Source organism: Theropithecus gelada, chromosome 7a, assembly GCF_003255815.1.
Source record: "Theropithecus gelada isolate Dixy chromosome 7a, Tgel_1.0, whole genome shotgun sequence".
NCBI lineage: Eukaryota > Metazoa > Chordata > Mammalia > Primates > Cercopithecidae > Theropithecus > Theropithecus gelada.
The window spans coordinates 54,209,297-54,230,594 of record NC_037674.1 but is presented as its reverse complement, the minus strand read 5'-3'; the positions used below and the strand labels follow the sequence as shown (position 1 = coordinate 54,230,594).

Below are 21,298 nucleotides of genomic sequence, written 5' to 3'. Positions count from 1 at the left end.
TCCCCAGACGACTCACTGCCTTCAGAATAAAGCTCACCCTTTTTATCATAGCCCCCTGCTTCTTTCTCCTGCTTGCCTTGCTCACCCTCCTGTAACCACATCATCATTGCCATTCCTCTGCTTGGAATGTTTTCCCTCCAGACCTTTGGACGTCTGCTCCCCAACTGCATCCAGGATTCTGCCTAGATGCCAGCTCCTGGTAGAGGCCTTCTTCCCTTTCCCTTCTACTTACTCCCATTCCTCTTGTTCTTCACAGCAGTTACCACTTTTTGTTTGCATTCACCCCCATCCCCAAAATAAAGCTCCATGAGGGTGGAAACTTCATTCCATTACATCAACCAATGAGAGGCAAGCTGGCACTTAACACTGTTTGAGCTCTCGAAAAAATGAAAAAGCAAAGCCACTTGTCTCTCATACCAGCTCAATTTTAATTTAAAGTGACAAATGTACAGGTGGAATAAAATTTTAAGCAACACCCTCCAAATTCCTCTTATATGACAAGAAGGAGCTGAATGTAATTTTACTCCATCACCAACGAAACAGTAGTTCTTTAGCAATAATTAGGAAGTCACAGCACAGAAACAACACCCCGGAGTTGTGGTCCATTTACAAATAGATTTTTCACTTAGGCTTCGTTGGAAGAAGTGAGTCCTGACCCATGGTCAAAGTGGGCATACGTGGGCTGCTTCTATACTTTGAGCAAATTATGCCTCACTAGCTAGCAATGTTCTGCGGGAACCTGGTCCGTGCAGCTGGTTCACCCTACTTCTGCATGGTCTGATCTGCTTTTTGACCCTCCTAAGGAAGATCCCTGGTCTGAGTGAAACTCCCAGGTGCCATGTAACCAAATAAGGGTAGGGTAGATCTGACAGGCGGCCTCTGCTTTAACCCAACAGCTTACAAGTTTTTTGTGACTTGGGGGCAAGAAATAAGCAGTAATGGCTAAAGACTGAGGTAACCCTAAGTTCGAATTGTAGTCTACCTGTCAGGAATAAAATAATGACTGATATCCCTCCAAACAAGCTATAATTTACAGTAGTAGTCCATACAAACTGTAATCCACAGTGGAACTCAGAGCAGTTCTTACCAAAACATCACTTGAGCAGGAAGCCCTTTGTAATATGGCTGTGCAATGAGAGGAACAATCCTTTGGAAGGGAGCTGAATCTGGGAGAATGAGGTGGGAAACACTGGGGAGTTCTATGCCTTTGCAGACCCTCAAGTCACCCCAGATTACTGGTCAGAGAAGCTGGCTGTGTCATGGGCCAAACCAGCAGCATTCTCCCTCGGCTTCCGTTGCTGCACTGAGGCTGCCGGGGACACAGAACGATTTAGTTTTCTTTACAGGTAAGCACTTTGGTGGGAAAGCATTGCAAAAGTTGTCAACAGAAAATCATTAAAACCATGAATAACAAGGTGTGAGGGTCACAGGCAAACAGTTATCAGCATATGATTCAAAACACTGGTTTGTCCTCACCACAGAGCTTGGAAGGTTCAGAAAACTTCCAAGAGAGATGATCAGACACACTCACACTCCATCCACTGAAGGGCACAGAACAGTAGGAACTAAGTTGGCCCTGTTAAGCAGGCACAGGCAGCCATGTCCGATCCATGGATGTGCTTTTGTTCTTTAAGAGGATCATCTAGAATCCTCAGAAATGTTATCTTAGCAGCCCTGAGATCATGCCCTCAATAACTCTGCCAAGGGAGGGGGGAGAAACCACAGACCTAGAGATGGGCCAGGATGCCCACTTTGTGCCTTGGGGTTTGCTAGGGGGCTGAGCTGCTAACTGGGCTGTGCTTTATTGGTGACACTGAATTATGGCAAAGCCACTAGAAGCACAAAGTGTTGGTGCAATCACTGACATCTCAAAAAGTATATCCTGAAAATAGAAATGAACAGATTCCATATACAGACTAGAGGTGATTTACACTTAAAACATTTAAATAAATTAAGCTATAACTTAAGTTACAACCAAAATAAAAACCAAAAAGACACTCAGCAATTAAGAATGCTGAACACGTACACAGGACATCCCAAACATGAGGCCATTAAAGCGATCCATTTTCATTGTGCCAACTTTACATTCATCATGTGCTAGTCAGGCGGGGCCACGCTGCCCCGCACCACGTCATGCTGTCTGGCACTGCACTCCAGCCCGGGGCCCGTCTTCGTCCTCCTCGTAGGCCTCCCTGTGCTGACGCCAGTTCTGCTCATTGGGAGAAAACTCCTTCAGCTCCACCTGATCCATGTCATCTGTAATCCTCACTTTCTGTCGAGGAGGCAGTAAAGCTTCCAGCTGAGGAAGCTTTTCCAGAGAAAGCCAGTGTTTTTCAGGGAAGATTACCTGTAAAGGGTGAGGTGGGAAAGAAAGGTGGCTGTTTTTTCCCCTTCCAATTAAGGCATTTAATAATATGTCCACGACAATGAAACACAGTGAACTTACTAAAAATTGTATGATTAGAATCCCTTTTTCCAGGGGTGCTTTGTAGATGGGCATTCCTTCATCACGCACACATTTCAGGTCCCCGTGCTTTATCACCTCACCTGCCAGAGAAAGGGTCAGTTATGAAGCAGAAAGGCAGAGGGGCCTGCAGAGGTCGTTCTCCCTCACGGGAGAGCCTGAGGCAGGTCCTAGCACCCCGTGGCACTGGGCAAAAGCAGCGTGGCATCTGACTGGAAAGCTGGTCCCAATCCCAGGTATCCTTGTCAGGTACTGCCTGGGGGTGGGGCTCGGGCTGGGACTCTGGCCCGTGCTCCCCCGGCCCGTGCTCTGAGCTCCAGCAGTGTGTCAAGGGGGCAGCATGCTGCAGCCACCATCACAGGTAGGCTTGAAACAAGTGAACCAGAAGTCATGACACCCAAGTCTGCATAAAATGGGGCCAACAACCATCACTCTGCCCCTTCGTGGGGTGACAGGTATTCCTACCACAAGGGAAACAGGAATGCTCCTCACAGATAGGAAGAAGCCTCAAGAGTCCAACCAGTCCCCTGCCTGGCATAAAAACTGGCTCCCAGCCACCTGTAGGTGACACCCAGGTTCCTTGGTAGGGAGCTCACTAGGTGGCTTGGCCACAGGCAATCTCCTTCATGGTCACAATGCACTTCCATACACGCTGCTGAGCTGGAGTCACCCTCCCGGCTGGCACCCGCTGGGTCTTACAGCTACGTGACTTTGCAAGGCATCAGGGGAGTTCAGACCCCAAGAACTCTGAGGCATTCTCCCAAGTCAGAAACTTCCCTCTAAGCATGGAAAAGGAAAGGGACAAAAGGGTTTCTGATAAAGTATACTCTTCAGCTCAGCGATGAATATGGACAAAGACAGAAAGAAATGTTTGGAAAAAATGGGGGAGACGGTGGAGGGGAATCGAAACACTAATTTATTCAGCAGTCCACTTCCATATGGAACTATCTAGAAAGTGAGCTCTCTCTTCAAGAGGAAATCTTTAAAGGGGAGGTTTTAAAAATAAAGTAAGCCAATGACTATCCTTGAGGTTCATTCACGGGCAGGGCTGTGGCTCAGACATGGCCTTCAGAGCCTACTGACTGTGCAGGACAGCAACCCCTTAGCTAAACTGCTCCGGACTGCTGGCTTTTTGTGTTCCTGTTTATTCTTTTTCTGAAATACAGTCATGGCCAGGCGCGGTGGCTCACGCCTGTAATTCCAGCACTTTGGGAGGCTGAGGCGGGCAGATCACGAGGTCAGGAGTTCGAGACCAGCCTGACCAACATAGTGAAACCCCCATCTCTACTAAAAAAAAAAATAGAAAAATTAGCTGGGCACGATGGGGTGTGCCTATAATCCCAGCTACTCGGGAGGCTGAGGCAGGAGAATGGCGTGAACCCGGGAGGCGGAGCTTACAGTGAGCCAAGATTGCGCCACTGCACTCCAGCCTGGACAACAGAACAAGACTCCGTCTCAAAAAAGAAAAAGAAAAAAGAAATACAGTCATGCACAGCATAGTGACCTTTCAGCCAACAACATTTATGAAGATGGTTGCAAAGATTACACCAAACTTTTACTGCACCTTTCCTACATTCAGATACCCACATACTCAGCATCATATTACAACTGCCAACAGTATTCAGTACAGCAACCTGCTATGCAGGTTTCGGCCCAGGAGCAACAGGCTATGCCACACAGCCTAGGGTGTAGCAGCCTACGCCATCTAGGTCTGTGCAAGTATATTCTATGATGTTCACACCATGACAACATCGCCAAACAATGCATTTCTCAGAACGTAGCCCCATCATTAAGTGACACATGACTGGTTTTTCTGTCTCCCCATTCCTATCAGGTGTCACTTCTTGCTGCTCTCAAGCTCTACTCCCCATGCTTCTGCTTCTAGCTTACCGGGAGGTGGGAAACTGACCAAGCATGGAAAACTACAGGTAGAAGAACACCACAATTTCGGCTCTCCCGGCAGGTAAATACCCGCCTGCAGGCAGGGCCATTGTGTGGAGCCTTGTGTGGCTCCAAAAATCACTTTTTTAATTAATCCAATCCTCAGCAATGCTCATAACAGGCTAAAGGGCTCTAGGGAAGAAGGCATTTCAACAGCAGAAGAGAGGAGGAAGAGGGAGGAGAGAAGATGGAGAAACAAGAAATAAGCCAACACAAAAGAGGGGTGAAGAAAAAAGGAGAGGGTGCAAACGAGAACAAAGTAAAAGCAAAAACAAAACAAAAAGGAAAACAAATCCCCAAAGAACTCTCCAACGGCAGGTTTCCTGGATGCTCCACCCTTCCTTATAATAAAGAAGGAAAGAGGTTTCTTAGGATTTGCCACTTCCTTCCCTCTGGGGCTTTTTCTCCGCCACCCTCACTCCATTTGGCTCCCGGTTCCCTAGGCTAGGGTCAGCTAAGGCAGCAAGGAACACTGGGCTCTGACCCTTGGCAGGGCCCAAGCCTCAAACAGTCCACCCCTGGACAGGATGGTCTTTCGCAAAGAAGTTACATACAGATGCCGCCCAGCCCCGGCTCAGGAGGGCTAGGATCTGGGCTGTGACCATGTAAGGGCGTCTTGGACACAGTGCCAGGGTGTTGAGCTCACAACCAGTGGTCTGGGGCTTCATGTAAACTGTGATCTTCAAACTCCTTCTCGAAGGAAGAAATGGGTGCCTTGGGAGGTCTATGAAAGCCTAAGGGTAGGTGTTTTATTTTAAATTTTCATGCAAATTTTGCATTATACTGCAGTGCTTCCCCCAATCCTTGATTATGTATAAAAACACACACAAGTCTGGGCAACATGGCAAAACCCCATCTCTACAAAAAATATAAAAATTAGATGGGCGTGGTGGCATGTGGCTGTAGCACTAGCTACTCGGGAGGCTGAGGTGGAGGTTACAGTGAGCTGAGATCACGCCACTACACTTCAGCCTGTGTGACAGAGCAAGACCCCTGTCTCAAAAAATAAATGAACAAATTTTAAAAATAAATAAAAACAGACACAGAGCAAATGACAAACCAAATGGGGTAAAATGTTAACATCAGACAAATCATATATGGGTGGACCTCGGACTATTTTTGTATTTACAACTTTTTGTAAGCTTGAAATTGTTTCCAAATAAGTTTATTTTAAAATCCCAAAAACTGATCAAGCCTTGGATATATAATTCTGCTTCCTATTATCCCCAGGAAAGGAGGAACCTGAAAGAATCCAAGAGAGGAGAGAGAAAAAGAGCACGGGAAGAGGAAAGCAGGCAAGGAGGGGAAGGAGGAGAGGGACAGGGAGGGAACAGAAGCCCAGGCCTCAGTCACACCATTGGACTTGAGTCTTATCTCCAGCTGCCACTGTCCTGGGGGCAGGCTTATTGGCTGGTTACCTCCGTGCCTGCCCTGAACCTACCCCTTTTGCCCCAAACCTCAAATGGCCATAGGAAAAGGTAATCCCAGCCCCACGGCCAGTGAGGGGACTACAGCAACACTGCAAATGGCTGGTGCTGGGGCCCAGGCTGCTTCGGTGGTGTAGCCACCACCACACCCATCCAGACATTCTTTGCTATGCACAGCTGACCTTAGTGCTATTCAGAAGCAGCTTCAAGTCAAGGTCTCTGGCCTGGCCTCTCTCCTTTCTCAGCCCCTTCTAGGCAGGTGCTCTGGTGCCCACACAGACCCTCACTGCAGTGAACACAGAAACCCTCCTGGGAGATGAGTCCCCTAGTGTCTACAAGGGGGTTGGGGGCTGAGCTCAGGCCCTCAGGAACCCTTTCAGCCCAGAGGCATCTCCCTCTGGCTCCCATGGGTGTGTGCAGACCAGCAATTCCTGTGGAAACCTCCAAGGATAAGCTGATAGGCAAAGTCTTTCTTACAGGAAAATTCTACTTTAAAATGTAACTCAAGTAATGAACAACAGAGGCTACAGGAACATGTGGATCAATCAGCACAAATCACCACTTGATAGAAAAACACCACCTATTAAGCTGTTTTCTTATACAAAAATAAATTTTTAAAAATTTAAGTTTAATTGGCAGACTTCATCTAAAATTTCAGAGCCCCAAGATTCTTATTTGAGACTTTTCCCCCCAACCGAGTATTTTTTCTAGGAGAATATAAAGGACTTTATAAATTACCTAGAGTCATTAGGGATAACTTTAAATTTAGAGAAAATCACGTCATACTAATTTGTGTAACAGAATTTGACTTTAAATGTGAAATCAGGTGAACTATTCCCAACACAAATAAGAAATACTCAAGGCGACAGATGCCCTAAACACCTGGCTTGATCATTACCCATTTTATGCATGGGACAAAGTATTACATGCACCCCATCAATATGTAAAATATTATGTAGCAATAAAAAAATCAGGCTAACTTGCTAGAATTATGCCAAACATACAGAACATCAATGGAAACACACATTTGAAACGTTACCTGATTTGGATGTAATAACAAGAATTCGATTGTCCAATGTTTTTATCGTCTTCTTGAAGCCACAAAGAGCTTCAGAAAGCTGAATTTTCATTTTCATGATCAAGTCATGGCCTCGTCTCTGAAAGACACTATGATCCTTCTGATCAAGCACAATTATGACATCACCAGGCTCCAGCTCAGGCTCCTGATCTCCTTCTCCATGAAATAGTATCTTTTGCCCATCTTTCATACCTATGAAACATCATCCCTTTCTGATTAGCCATTTCTCATACAAACCATGCTTCCTTAAAGCTTTTGAAGAAGGAACAGAGTCCTTCAGGGGTTCTTTATTCATCAAGCCTCCCAATCTCATGCAGGCACAAGGCAGGGAGGGGTGGCTAGGATGGCCAATGAGAAAAGAGGTCCCGCTTCCCTTGGCATAATGTGGGGCCAAGCCCAGCATGCACAGGGAGAGGGGGAATGCGGCTCTACATCCCAGGTTTCCACAGCACTCCCTTCCCCGGGCCTGTGATGCCACACTGCCAGCATGGGGTCACCACCCACTTCCCGGGGCACAGGGTGCATGACTAAGGACTGATGGGGGTCAGCCAGCCCTGTCCTTTTCTAGTAAGTCATTATGCACACTCAAGGCACAGGGTTCAGGCACGTTTAAACAGTAAGTCCTTTCATAACACCTGTGTCGGTTTGGGTGTTAATTCTTTTACTTTTGGTCTCGTATCTGATCTAGGATATATTCACTGGATTGGAAAGCCACAGAATCATCAGGGAATACTTGGAGGACAGCTAAAATGGAAAAAGGCCTTAAAATGATGGCATCAGGCAAAATGAATAGCAGGAGAAGGTGCTGTATTTGGGGGAATCTGATGCACCAGATGGGGAAATGTGGAGAGAAAGGGAATATGCAGCCACAAACACTTAAACAAGCCCTTACGGCCAATGAGCATTGGAAGCGACCAGGAAGACAATCCTAAAGATTCTAGAGGAATGGCTTGAGAATATCAGGAGATGGCAACTAACCAAAACCAAGGCCAAGTAAGACTTTCAGAGCATTAGAAAATCTCATAGAGAGGCTGTCTGTGATCTCAAGGAAGTAAACCTCGGCAAGAACACTTTGGCAGGTGACATGGAATGGAAATAAGGCCAGGAAGGGTGGAGAGAAGATGACCGGGACACAAGAGGAATTCATGGCACACCCAATACATGTTGTGATACAGCTCACTTCCCTGACATCTAGCCTGTGTATCCCACAATTAGCACCCAGACAGCATTTCCAGCCAGTGTGGAGCACCAGCTCTGCGCAGCCTCACCTTTTTCAACATGTACCTCGATAATCTTCTTCTCACGGATCACCTTGGCACCGCTGCAGCTCTCGCAGCGGTCCTTGGGGTTGATGCGCTCGCCCTGGCCCTTGCACTCAACGCACACAGTCTGGATCTGCTGCACCATGCCCGGCCCGATCTGCTGGATGTGGATCTGCATCCCCCGCCCCTTGCATAGTGGGCACTTCTCCACCGATCCCTTCTTCCCGCCAACACCTGCAGGGTCGGGGGAGGCAGGAGTGAGGGCCATGCTCTTCCCTTACCAGTGTCCCTGCTGGGCACCACAGCAGAAGGGTAGGGAACCCTCACATCAGACATTGGGCTTAGAATTCTATTTACAATCAAAAAACAATGCAGAAGAGCCTGGAGGAGTCCAGCCAAGCAGATAACATCCAGATGTTAACATCTGACCTCAAATGTTTGTGATTTTGGTTGCATCAATCCAAATTTATTACTTTAGCTTCATCAAATGTGTTTTCTTCCACCCCAGGTGGAACCTGCATAGGCCCACAGATGAATGAGGAGGCTGGGGCTATGGAGATCTAGAGAACAAAAGCTCTGTCAATAGCAGCAGCTACCCAGCTCAGCCAGTTCTCTCTGTGGGACAATGTGAGGCTGGGGTCACCAGACATGGCTTTTCTGGAAAACTCAGATTTTTAAAAAATTACAATAATTATATGTACATTTAAGTTAGGGGTCAAGAAACCATGGCCGGACTGCTTGGGTTTGTAAATAAAGCTTTACTGGAACACAGGCATGTCCATTCATTTATGTAACATGATGGCAGAGTGAACTAGTTACAAAAGACTCCATGGCCTGGAAAGCCTAAACTCTGGCTCTTTACAGAAAAAGTCTGCCAGCCAACCCCTAGATGAGGTCAAGTGTCTGATTCTTAATTTTTAAAAATAGTCGTCAACATGTCAAACAGAGGTGCAGCCCAAAGAAAACGTTCATTCAGGCAAAGAGATGTGGTCCTCAGGCCACCTGTCTGTAATCTCTGCTTGACCCTTGCATTTGAAATAAGATAACTTATTTTCCCTGAACTAAAACAAGCATTGTTTCTGAATCTAAGGGATCAGAACTGTGAGGTTCAGTAAAAAATTAATTTTTACCTTCACATTTCTCACAAATTACATTTTTCTGGAGGGCCAATTTCTTCGTGACTCCATTATATAAATCTTCAAGAGTTACAGATAACTGGTGTACAACATTCTTGCCTTAGCAAGGGAGAAAAAAAATTAGTGGCGTTGAATGAAATATACCACTGTATTAAATACCACCCATATGACCCTTAGTTGTATGAAGTCTCCAGAGATTCAAGACTGTGGATGGGTCATGCGCTCCCTTCCCTGCAGGAAGCAATGCTTCTATTACCCCAGCCCATCCTTCTAGCCCTCAGCCAATAACAAGAGCTAATACCTTCTCTAGCTATGAGCTAATTAATCATTTATAGAGGCCAACAAAAAGACTTTCCACCTTTATTTTTGGAGAACAAATCTGAGGACAGGGAGAGTACTAATTGAGAAACCAAAAGCAGTATGAACCCACGAAGTTGGTTAAGTTTCCCCATGAAAGGAGTTCTTTCTATACATAAATCTGTGACAGCCAAAGTCTCTGGATCTTTTCAAACTCTTCCTTGGGCATAAAGCACTTTACTTTCTGAGCCCTTCTGTAACTGGTGGCCAAATGGGAATTCTTTCCTCTGCCAAAATCTTGCTTCTGCACTCAGGACGGTGGGTGTTTGGTCCTGAGGGTGGGCGTGTGCTCCAGCGCCTGCCAGCCTGTCAAGACTGACAGCATCAAGACCCTCCCTGCTGCCCGTGGAGCTCCTGCAGTCACTGAGACGAGCTGTCCTGGTTTACTGGCTGCCAACTTTGAGAGATGACTTAATTAAGGGCATGAAGTTTTTCATCTCAAGACAGTGAGGGAGCTGGACAAGAGAATACCCAAAGTTTTAATTATGTGCACACCATCAATTATATGAGCAGGCAATATGCTCAAAGGACAGGGGAAGGATTTTTCCCTAATAAACACTTTGTGATTTTCAGCACTCTGTGTTCACAGAATTGACACCCAAGCTTTTTAAAGCTCAAAGTCAATTACAATGTGATAATAGGTGCTGCTTCATTTATCTAGGGGTCTCTCAAAAACCACACTTCTTAAACCCCAAGGCAGAGCTCATTTCTTCTGACTTTATCCAGAATTATAATAAGCCTTCTTATCTTTCTGGTTTCAAGATTCAAAGCAGCCTGACAACAGTAAACTAAACAGGGGGAATGGGAACTAGTCTATTGGCAACTACTAACATTAGCAACTACTAACAACAGAGGTAACAGCCTGTAGTCTGGCAGAAGATGAGATGCAGAAAAATTAGGAAGAGCAAACCTCGAAAGTCAAAACAGTGGCCTGGGGCCACTGAGCTAAGGGCTAAGTTCCTCATTCACCTGGGGATGAAGTTGCTACTACTCATAATGCATTCTGAAAAGAAAGACAGGTCATTTACAAAGATTTCAAAACATAAAGAGGTAAAATTTGTTACCTAGAAAATCCCCTGAGCAGGCTGGGAAATTAGGCCATACTGAACATGGCAAGGGTACCCACCTAGAATTAGAGAGCCTGCAGCCCAGGCCCAGGTCAGGGAAAATGGAAGGCCACAAAGGGAGGGTGGGCATGAGAGGAGAGGAACACACTCCGTAAAGGATCCCTGACAACCACAGGAGGCGTCATTTACATCCCTCAACACACTCTGGTGCCTGATCCCAACAACAGAGGAAAAGAAGGCACGATGAACTTGACCACCTTCTTTTCTATCCACCAGTCCATTTGCTCCTTCATATAGTATTGGAGGATGTCAGATAATTACTAAATTTACCAGGAGTTTCCAGGTAGCCTGAGCACTAGACAAGTAATAAACTCTTTAAAGTTAATGATCCCAAAACATGGTAACGGTACCTTGTTTTTTTGTTTGTTTGTTTGTTTTTTTAAGACAGGGCCCCACCCTGTCATGCAGGCTGGATTGCTCACTGCAGCCTTGACTTCCTGGGCTCAAGTCATCCTCCTGCCTCAGCCTCTCAAGAAGTAGCTGAGACTACAGGCATGAGTCACCAGGCCTGGCTAATTTTTTTATTTTTATTTTTTTGAGATGGGGGGTCTCACTATGTTGCCCCGGTTGGTCTTGAAATCCTGGCCTAAAACGATCCTCCCACTTTGGCCTCCCAAAGTGCTGAGATTACAGACATGAACCACTACACCTGGTCCAATCATATCCTTTTAAAGCATGATCTATCCTGATTCCAAAAACACGTACAATTGTGGAAACCATACAACTTATTTATGTTTCTTTAAAAGCATTTACCTCTTCTCTCTCTAGCCATCCGTCCACCACCACCAAAGAACATGTCAAAGATGTCCATGGGTGAAGAGAAGCTGGGGCTGCCTGAGCCTCCTTCTTTAATTGCCTGCTCTCCGCCTTGGTCATAAATATCCCTTTTCTTTGGATCTGAAAGCACTTCATATGCCTGGGATATGAGTTTAAACTTTAAAAGAAAGAGAGAGAGAGAGATTTTTAAAAAGAGAGAGGTTTCAGTTGTTTTATTAAGCAAACCCACCATATAAACATACAACGTAATAGAAGTATTCTGCCCCCAAACCCTTGAACTAGCCAGTCTATACATCCTCCACCTGGAACCTGACTTGCCTGTCTACTTACTCCTTTGGTAAAGTGGGAAACACAGGGCAAACATATTAAGCGACTGGTGAAAGGGACATGACAAGAATAAGGAAGAGAAGGCAGTAGAGAAGGAAAGTTTCTCCCTAATCTGGCTGCACCAGACAGGAAGTCGAGTCCAGCTAGGATACCATGAGATAGTGCCAGGGCTGAATCTCTAACCAGATAAAGCTAGGACTCTGGGCACTACCACTGGCTCACCTCCTCATGGGAATCATTTCATTAGTTTACTAGCATGAAATTCAACTACAGGCATCTGTGAGTACCTAACCACGTGCCAGACATTGTATACAAACCTATACTCCTGATCCTCCCCCAAAAGCCCCATCCTGCCCATAGTCTTCCCCATATCACAGTTATTGGCAATGCCAATCTCACCTGTCAACAAATCCCACTGACGCTACCTTCACATTTGCATCTCCAGTACCCTGAGACACACACAATATCCCATGTGTAGCATTCCTGCCAAAGAGTTACCACTGGAACCCAATTGTATGAAAGAATCAGAAAAGCCAAACTGAGAGATACTCTAAAATTAAAAGATAGGAAAAACCGAATACAATGTGTGATCCTGGATCAGATCCTGCACTGGGGGAAAAAAAAAATGGCTACAAAGGACATTATTGGAACAATGGGAGAAATGTGAATTTTTGTTCTCAATGTTAAACTTCTTGAATTTGATAATTGCACTATGGTTATGTACAAGGATGTCCTTGTGCCTAAGAGAAACATGCAGCACTTAGGGCTGAAAAGTTACGCTACAGGTAGCTTCCTCCCAAAACCTTTAGCCAACAGTAAAAATAATAATAATAATAATAGATAAAACAAATGTGACAATTTATTTACAACTGGTAAAGCTAGGTGAAGAATACATAGGTGTTCATTGTACCACTCATGTTTTCTGCAGGTATATGGAAATTTAAAAAATAAAATCAGAATGCTAAAACATGCAAAATCTGTTCCTTCTCACCACACCACATCCACTCTGGCAGAAAGCACCATCTCAGGCCTGGACTACTGAAGTGGCCTCCTCCCTGGTCTTCCATGTTCCCTTCTTGCCCCAGCTTTCAGTGTGTTCTCCATTCGAGCCCACTAATTGGGTCAATCCTCTGCTCAAACCTCTACAAGGCGGCCCATGTCACTGGGAGTAAAAGCCAGTCCTAACTTTCATCTATAAGCTCAACCTGGCACCTCTACTTTCTTCTCCTCCTGTGCGTCCCCACCTCAATTCTGCGCCAGCTTCACCAGGCTCCCTGCTGTTCCTCAATTCTGCAGCCTGAGCCTCAGAGGTACCTCAGCCTGGTGTGGCCTCCCCACTCACCTCTTTCCAGCCTTAGCTCACAGACCACCTTCTCAGGGATGCCTCCTGGTGATCCAGCTTTAACACTGCAAACCCACCTCAGACCCTCCCACCCCCCACCCCTGCTGCATATTTCTCCATAGCATTAACCACCTTCCAACAAGCTGTATCATGTATTGCTTAGCTTATGTAGTCCTCACTGCAACATAAGCTCCGTGAAGATGGGGGGTTTTGTCCACTGCTGTCTAACTGAGCCTGGAACCATGCCTGGCATGTAGAAGGCACTTGGTAAATACCTGTTAGATGAATGGTTCGATTCTGGGAACTCAGACATAAATAAATGAGGTAGGGTCTTGGCCCTCCAGAGGCTACAGTTTAGTCAGAGAGACATATATGGATATATAGATATACAGATCCTATAATGCAGCTGGCTTCACAAAATATTCAGGGAAAAAAAGTGCCATGAAATAAGGAATTTGAGAGACAGAACAAGGGAATTTGAGGCATTAATTCCCTTGTTCTACAAATCCCTGATTGAAATCTAATAAGTAACTAATAATAATAATAGCTAATAAATAATAGCTAAAAAACTGTACAATTTAGAAAAGTATTAAAAAGATGTCAGCATCATATGTAAGTCAGCTAGATCTTTTGATATGTTGATTCTCATACCATTTCTGCGAAGAAGTAAGTACCATTCACTACTACCCCTTTCCTCAGCAGACAACCTGAGATACAGTGTAAGGATTGGGTGCCTGGTACAGATCAGAAAGCATCTAGGCCAGGCTGCCCCTAGAGAGTTTCTGCATCTATCTGCAGGTCAGGACTAGGTAAATAAGCTTCATGGGAATGTCCACTGGAAACACTCAACAAATACCCTGGATACTCACATGACATTTATACTTACTAGAATTATCTAAGAATGGAAAAGGAGTACCCAGTTGCTTGGGACATTCAGTCAGAGGCCAGACCTCACATGGGATGGGGGTTCCAACTACCAGTAGGGAGTCCATCCTCTAGGGTCCCAGGACTCCAAAGTCTAATTCAGTTCCCAGCCTGGACCCCCTTCTCCCAGTGGGAGACAAGTGCTATGACCAGCTTGCCTTTCAGGCCATGATCATTTGTCACAGAACCTTAACAGGATTACTATACAGCTGAGGGGAAAATGGCTTTGAAGACTATGTAACAACTTGGGAAAAGTACTTATAATAAAGTATTAAGTGGAAACAAGAAAACAAAATGTCTATGTATCAGGATGGCCATGTATGATCATGCTGGGGGAAGCCTGGAAAGAAGCACGGAGTGGTGAGGATAATGTGTGCTTAGTAGGTTTTCCTCCGTGTTCTAAAATTTTCTGCACAGTTTGCTATCTTTTGATTTTTGAACTTGAAAATCTATCATTCAAACTAAAAGTTACAATGAAATTGACCAAAAGATCAAACCCATCTCAACAGGGTAGTAGCCAAGAATATACCCCACATCATTGCCCCTGAAAGGGACTATCTTGGTGACCCACTACCTACCACCCAGGCATCTTGCGAAAAAAACCAGCCGCAGATAAGTACAGACTCCATACAGAGTGCCCGACAAACACAAGCTGCCCCAACGCTTAGCAACAGGGGACAACAGGGCAAAAAACAAAGACCAACACCCCAACGGCCTTCTCAGTTGTCCCAGCAAGGGCTAAAGAACTGGCATAGTCTATTTTTGAAGAGACATTAATAATACAGTGACAAACTTAGGAGGAAAAAAAATTTAAATGTTCTGCCTGTGATAAAGTGGAAAAGAACTACACACAGACTCACATACACACTCACAAAAGGCCTGCACAGTGCACCCAGCACACAGTGGGGACCAGAAGAGGAGGTATTTGTTGAATGAATGAACAAAAGAACGAATGAGCTCTCTCTGGGGAACTTTACAGCAGTTTCTATAAATTGTGTCCCCAGTCTCCTCATCCTCTTTGATTTCCAATCTAAATTGCCACTCTCCTCCCAATATTCCTTCACTGCAATTTCCCTTCCAATTTGTGCCTTTATAGAGCCCTCTTCTCCTGCATACAATTTTTTAAAGTGCATTTACTCAGCCAGCTAACAAACATTTTAGCACCTACCCTGCACAGCTAGCTACTCACCCCATAAGTGGCCATGGGGGCACAGTCACTGCCCTGCTTATATTATGGCAGAGAATATAAGTAGGATGCATGTTGGGCCTGTGGTTCAGTCTACGAGGCAGAGGCAGCCTCCTGGAAGATGTTTTAGCGAGAACTAAGGAGTTTTATCCCCTTCCGTGAAGGTAGGGGAAGGAAAGTATTCCTGGCAACAGGCACCATCACAGAACCCCTCCCTCCAAGCTGAGATGGGCTTGCCAGACCTCACTGCCAAGGGCCTCATTTATGCGACACTAACTCAGTGCCTGGCTATAAATAAATATTAGTTTAAAACAAACCAAACAACCTGCCCAGACAGGTATTGACAGGGTGAAACCTACATATATGTAGTACAGGTCAAGTCTAATGTTTTAAAAATAAAAGCTTCAGAACAACAAAAGCACATTCAGCTCTAACTGTATACACAGAGGCATGAACTTACTCTTCTGAGTGCTGAGATTTGACCTGAAAACCAGGGTCAGAAGACTTTCCCACGTCTTTAGCCAGCCTGCTGAAATATGAAATTACAAGCCTAGAAGCTCTCCTTAAAGGAGACTGTCAGAAGCAGACTACAATGAATGTAGGGAGCAGGTGGATGAATCACTAGCACCATGTAAAACGCCAGTGCCTTTAAAAGCTACAGTAAGCCATCTAAATATAGATGAGAAAGAACGCAAGTGAGTAACAGACAAATGGTCTTACACGAAAGCATTTTAAACTTGTGACAGCCACATTCAGCACATGTGGCTAAATATAAATATTCCATCACTGTTGCCGTTCAGCCAAACCGTCCTGAAGTAGCTTTCTCCAGTTTGGAATAACTAATGCAGACAGGTATTTTGATTCCAGTGTCGTTTCCAAAGGTCTTAAATGCTACATGGGTGATCAGTGTGGCTTCAAAAGTGGCCCAGGTGACACTGCCATCAGCTACTATAACGGCCCCATCTCCCAAGACCCATGCGGGACAACCAAAGTTTTACAAGAAAATGGCAAGAAGTGAAAGGAGGAATGGGAGGGCCAGCAGCCTTTCCTTGCAACGCCTCATTCCTTCAATTCACGTATTCAGGTGGGTCATGAGCCTCTTTAGAGATAAAAAGCAAACTTTCTGTAAACAAGATGGAAAAGCTTTTAACTTCTGTCTCTAAAATGCAGAGCATTTTCAGTCTATGATTGGTCTTATGATCAACTGTGTGTCACCGGTCACCGAAAACCCAGAATATGAGTACAAGCTAATGTCAGGCTGCACATGTCCATGTCCCTGTTTAGTAAAGAAAATGGAATTATTCACTATCTGACACTTTTATCAGGTAGGAAGTAGGTGCACAGAACAAATCCAGCTAGTCATTCTCAAGAGAGGCACGGCGTTTGTCCAAGGTACCGGCTCAGATTAAAGACACTCATCCCTAGGGTTTATGCATCAACAGAGAACATGAGCCAGTCGTTGCCAGCAAGTACACAACTGTTTGTGCGTGCCTCAGTTTCCCGATTTCCATGCCGCCTCTCCCACAGGAACGCCAACACACCCCTATGTGAACTGGGTTCAGCCCCTGCGCCTCCCTGACGCCGGACTCCAGCGCGCACTGCAGGGGCTACCCAAACACTTGTGGAGCGAATGGAGGAATGAATGGGTTCGGCAGGGACTCGCGAGAGGCCCCAGCCCGCACCACATGCCTCCTCCGCGGGCGAGGCGCCCTCCACCGACCGCGCCACCTCTGCCCCGGCCTGGCCCCGAGGCGCCTGGCGACGGCCTCCTCAACAAACGCGGCTCAGGTTTCCCGCCGCCTTCAGTGCTCCTGGCTTAATAACCCTCGGCCCCTCGGGAGCCCGCCCCGCGCCCCGCGCCGCCCCGCACCTTCTCGCCCTCATCCGGGTTCTTGTCCGGGTGGTACTTGAGAGCCAGCTTCCGATAGGCCTTCTTGATCTCCTCCGGGGACGCGCTGGGCTTCACGCCCAGGATGTCATAGTACTGGGTCTCCTTCACCATCTTGTCTCTGCGGGCGGGCGGGCGAGGCCGGTCAGAGTGCCCCGGACGCCCCTGCCGGGACGCTGGCCCGCGCCCCCGCCGCCCGCCCGCGCGTCACGGTCACGGTCACCGCTGCCACCGCCCTCGCCGCCGCCTGTGGCTCCCGCCCGCTCCCGGCACTGGACCGACTTTCACGCCCGGCACCGCCGCACTAGAGCCACCGGCTCCTCCGCGGCGGGTTTTATTCGGCGCCGGCGGAAGCTTCCGCAAGGAGACAGTGACGCCACAAAGGCCTAGAACCTTCGCGGAGGTTCCGGGCGGCGCCGCGGCGGGTTCGCGGACCAGACCCCCGACGGCCGTCCAGCGCGGCCCAGCAGCTCACCCGGGCTTCTCGGGCGTTTGCTCCTCTGGCTGCCCGTCCGACTCCTCGGAGCTCCAGCTCTGACTGCCGCCCCGGGCCATGGCGGGGGCCGGAGAAGGCGGCTTGGGCCTGGAGGGCGCCCTCCGACGACCGTCCCGCCGCCCCGACGCCGCCCCCTTGCCCTTCCGTGGGTCCGTGGAGCCGGCTGGCTGGAGAGTAGGCGGCCTGGAGGGCTGTGTCGGCAGGAGCCCTGCGCCGAAGGATGGGACTGGCAGAGCTGCGCCCTGCGGTCCCAACCCGGCCTCTCCCCGGGGGTGTGGTCGCGCTCTGTTCGGTCACAGCCAGGCTGCGGCCTAAGGTGTGGCTGGGATTGTTGCATTTTTAGGGGGTTGGAGTGAGTAGGGGGCCTCTGCCACCTCATGACCGCAAGGCTGAGGTGAAGCTCTCGCCTTCCAGTTGAGGTACAGTGGTCCTTTGCTGGCCCCAGATGTGGACAGTATCCTGTCGACTGCCCACCACTGGGAACCCTTAAGTCCCCCAGAGGTGAGCAGTGACGTCCCCCACATGTGGGCAGTGACGCCCCCCAAGTCTACCAAGCGCGGACAGTGCCCTCTTTTCTCCCAGAGGTGGGAAACCGCCCCCTCCCCTCTGCACATCATCAGTGAGCAAACGTCGGGGCCGGAACAGGCTGGTGGGCCCAGGGTTATGCACAGGGGGTCCCATGGCCTGGACCCTGACAAGGCTAGGTGGCCAGGGACGCTTGCCTGGAAGGGTACAGGAATAGGTCCCGACTTCCCTAGGCTGCCCCCAGCTCCCCACGGGTGCTCAGGGAGTCCAGATCACAAACCATTGCAGAAAAGTGGGCGTGGAAAGCAGGCTGCAGCGCTATCACAGAATTGCAGGCCCCTGTCCCCTAGCCCTCCCTTGGCTTCTGCCAGGGGAACACTTTATCAGGAAGGGGGTCACTGCTCACCTCCCTGGGATCCCCTGGCCTTGTTTTGGGTACTATGGCTGAAGCAGGCACTACCTCTCCTCCGTGTGTTCAATGGGGGCGAGAAATGACTTTTACTGTACAAGAGAAATTAAGCTGCTGTTCTTGGAGATGTTGCTTTTTTTTCTTCTTAATTATGCCTTGTAGAGCAGAACCTTTAGGCAGAGAACTCAGAGCTAGAGGTCAGAAATGTTGCTTTCTGTCCAGATATTACTCTCTGAGCCTTAGCCTCTCAACAGTTTTCTTCGTCAGCAGGACATGGGCATTGCCACTTGCCTGCCTTTCTCAGAGGGCTCTTGTAAGGATCATATGGGATGACAACTGTGAAGGCTTCTAGCACAGTGGGTCTCAAACCTGGCTCCTGACAGAAATCACCTGGAATCTTCTAAAAATCCCTGTGGGTTGCACTCCACACCTGTTACTTTAGAGCTTCTAGGGGTGAGGTCCAGGCATCAGTATTTTAAAGCTCCCCAGGTGGTGCAGCCAGAGCCAAGATCCACAGGGCCACATACTTGTCTAGACTCAATACTCGGGACCAGTGGCATTCATAAAATGGGCATGTGCAAGAGAGGGATGGCTTATAGAGCCTAGAAACAGAATGGAGCTATGCACTTTGGACGACAGTGAATTCTGGAACCAGTGAGACCTAGACCTAGGTTCAAATCCCAGCACTGCGACTTCTGGCTGTGGAACCTTGGGCAGGCAACCTTTCTGAGCCTCAGTTTTCTCAACCTTTTAATGAGGATATTAATTATGACTACTTCATAACTTTGTGAAACACCTAGTACGTAGTCACAATATTGATGCTTTTATTGGGAGAGGCGGGGGCTAAGGTAAAGAAGCCGATAGTGATTCTTTTCTTGATGGAACCTAGCCAAGCTCCTCTGAGTCCTCTTCTCAACTAGGCTTCAATCTTGGCCTATAAAGACTGAACAGAACACAGTTTCTAATAACAGCGTCACATCCTTAAGATCACCAGTTCCCAGGCTTTTAGGCACCAGAGACAAGTTTCATGGAAAACAATGTTGTCACAGACAGGGTGGTGGGGATGGGCAATAATTCTATGATGAAGGCCTGGCGTGGTGGCTCACACCTGTAATCCCAGCACTTTGGGAGGCCGAGGTGGGCAGATCACTTGAGGCCAGGAGTTCAAGACCAGCCTGGCCATCTTGGTGAAACTCCATCTCTACTAAAAATACAAAAATTAGCCGGGCATGGTGGTGCTAGCCTCTAATCTCAGCTACTCAGGAGGCTGAGGCACAAGAATTGCTCAAACCTGGGAGGTGGAGGCTGTAGTGAGCTGAGATCACACCATTGCACTCCAGCTTGGGTGACAGAGCAAGACTCTGTCTCAAAAAATAAATAAATAACAATAGGATTGCCTAGTAAAATCAGCCATTTTTGGCCAGGTGCAGTGGCTCAGGCGTGTAATCCCAGCACTTTGGGAGGTCGAGGTGGGCAGATCACTTGAGCTCAGGAGTTTGAGACCAGCCTGGTCAACATGGTGAAACCCTGTCTCTACTAAAGATATAAAAATTGGCCAGGTGTGGTGGCATGGGCCTGTAATCCCAGCTACTCAGGAGGCTGAAATAGGAGAATCGCTTAAACCCGGGAGGCAGAGGTTGCAGTGAGCTGAGACTGTGCCACTGCATGCCAGCCTGGGCAACAGAGAAACTCCATCTCAAAAAAAAAAAAAAAAAAAAAATGGGGGATGAAACTGTTTCACCTTAGATCATCGGGCATTAGATTCTTAAAAGAAGCATGCAACCTAGATCCCCCGCATGTACAGTTCACAGCAGGTTTTGAGCTCCTATGAGAATCTAATGCCACTGCTTGGTTCCTAACAGGCCACAGACCAGTACTGGTCCACAGCCCAGGGGTTGGTGGCCCCTACCTAAGGTGACACTGGCCCCACCACCCCCTCTTAAAGTGCCTACCTGAGAAAACTCAAGGCTGCCAAAATATTTACTGTTTTGTTTCATCCAACACCTGAGGATAGAGTTTCTGTCTCCCAGTCTCTTTGGGAGGATGGCATCCTAACTTTGCTAATTGGTAGCTAGCAGACACAGCTGGCCTAATGTCACTTACACTGATCAACCCTTTGTCATTTTTCACTTCCCTGATTCTGTTAAACTGCTGCTTGTCCTTCTCCCTATTCCCTCATCCTCTTTTCAAAATGCCCATTTACTTTTCGTACAAATCAATGTTGAGCTCAGTTCATACTAGATTGTTTTCCCTATTGCAGTAGTTACGACTGATTAAATTCTGTCCTTACAGTTTTAGCTAGTGTTCAGCTTTGTTTATCTTAGACAAAGCCTCTGACAATCTAGTAGATTATTTCCCAGAATTGTGGATGGGAAGATTGGAGGCATTACACAGACATTTCTTATTTTGTCAGTTACGTGTTTATTTTCATGATGACCTTTTCATTACTGCAACTTTTATCAAAAGTGACATTGGCTTTCCACTCATAGTAAGCAATTTTAGGTTTCCTTTTTAAATTATTTTAAAAAAGAGTGGATACATAGTAAGTGTATGATAGTACCTGTAGTACAAGAATAAAGCAACAGTGGTGGTACTTGAATGACAGAAATTTGAGAAATGCTGATCCAGTTCC

At 47.2% G+C, this 21,298-nt stretch overlaps 1 protein-coding gene across 3 annotated transcripts; it reads right to left on the bottom strand.

Annotated features, from left to right (window-relative positions):
- Positions 1-407: 407 nt before the first annotated feature.
- DNAJA4 (DnaJ heat shock protein family (Hsp40) member A4) lies at positions 408-18,013 on the bottom strand. 3 transcript variants are annotated; one of them, XM_025389873.1, is made up of 8 exons: positions 17,712-18,013; positions 17,219-17,357; positions 11,546-11,726; positions 9,303-9,407; positions 8,179-8,406; positions 6,872-7,102; positions 2,447-2,547; positions 408-2,347 (listed from the first exon to the last, which is right to left on the bottom strand). In XM_025389873.1, exons 1-8 carry the CDS (start codon positions 17,789-17,791, stop codon positions 2,132-2,134), a joined length of 1,281 nt encoding a protein of 426 aa, XP_025245658.1. In that variant the 5' UTR covers positions 17,792-18,013; the 3' UTR covers positions 408-2,131. The 3 variants fall into 3 exon arrangements, with proteins under 3 accessions (XP_025245658.1, XP_025245659.1, XP_025245660.1); XM_025389874.1 differs by lacking the exons at positions 17,219-17,357; positions 17,712-18,013 and adding an exon at positions 15,809-15,923; XM_025389875.1 differs by lacking the exons at positions 9,303-9,407; positions 11,546-11,726; positions 17,219-17,357; positions 17,712-18,013 and adding an exon at positions 12,322-12,325.
- Positions 18,014-21,298: the final 3,285 nt, after the last annotated feature.

What these genes read in the sequence shown, in the direction of transcription:
- DNAJA4 (XM_025389873.1), bottom strand. Translation starts at nt 17,791, where the DNA reads ATGGCCCGGGGCGGCAGTCAGAGCTGGAGCTCCGAGGAGTCGGACGGG. An exon ending in GATGGCTAGAGAGAGAAGAG is followed by an intron (nt 9,408 to 11,545) that starts GTAAATGCTTTT and finishes TCCCTTGCTAAG; the next exon opens with GCAAGAATGTTGTACACCAG. An exon ending in CGAGGTACATGTTGAAAAAG is followed by an intron (nt 7,103 to 8,178) that starts GTGAGGCTGCGC and finishes GATGTTTCATAG; the next exon opens with GTATGAAAGATGGGCAAAAG.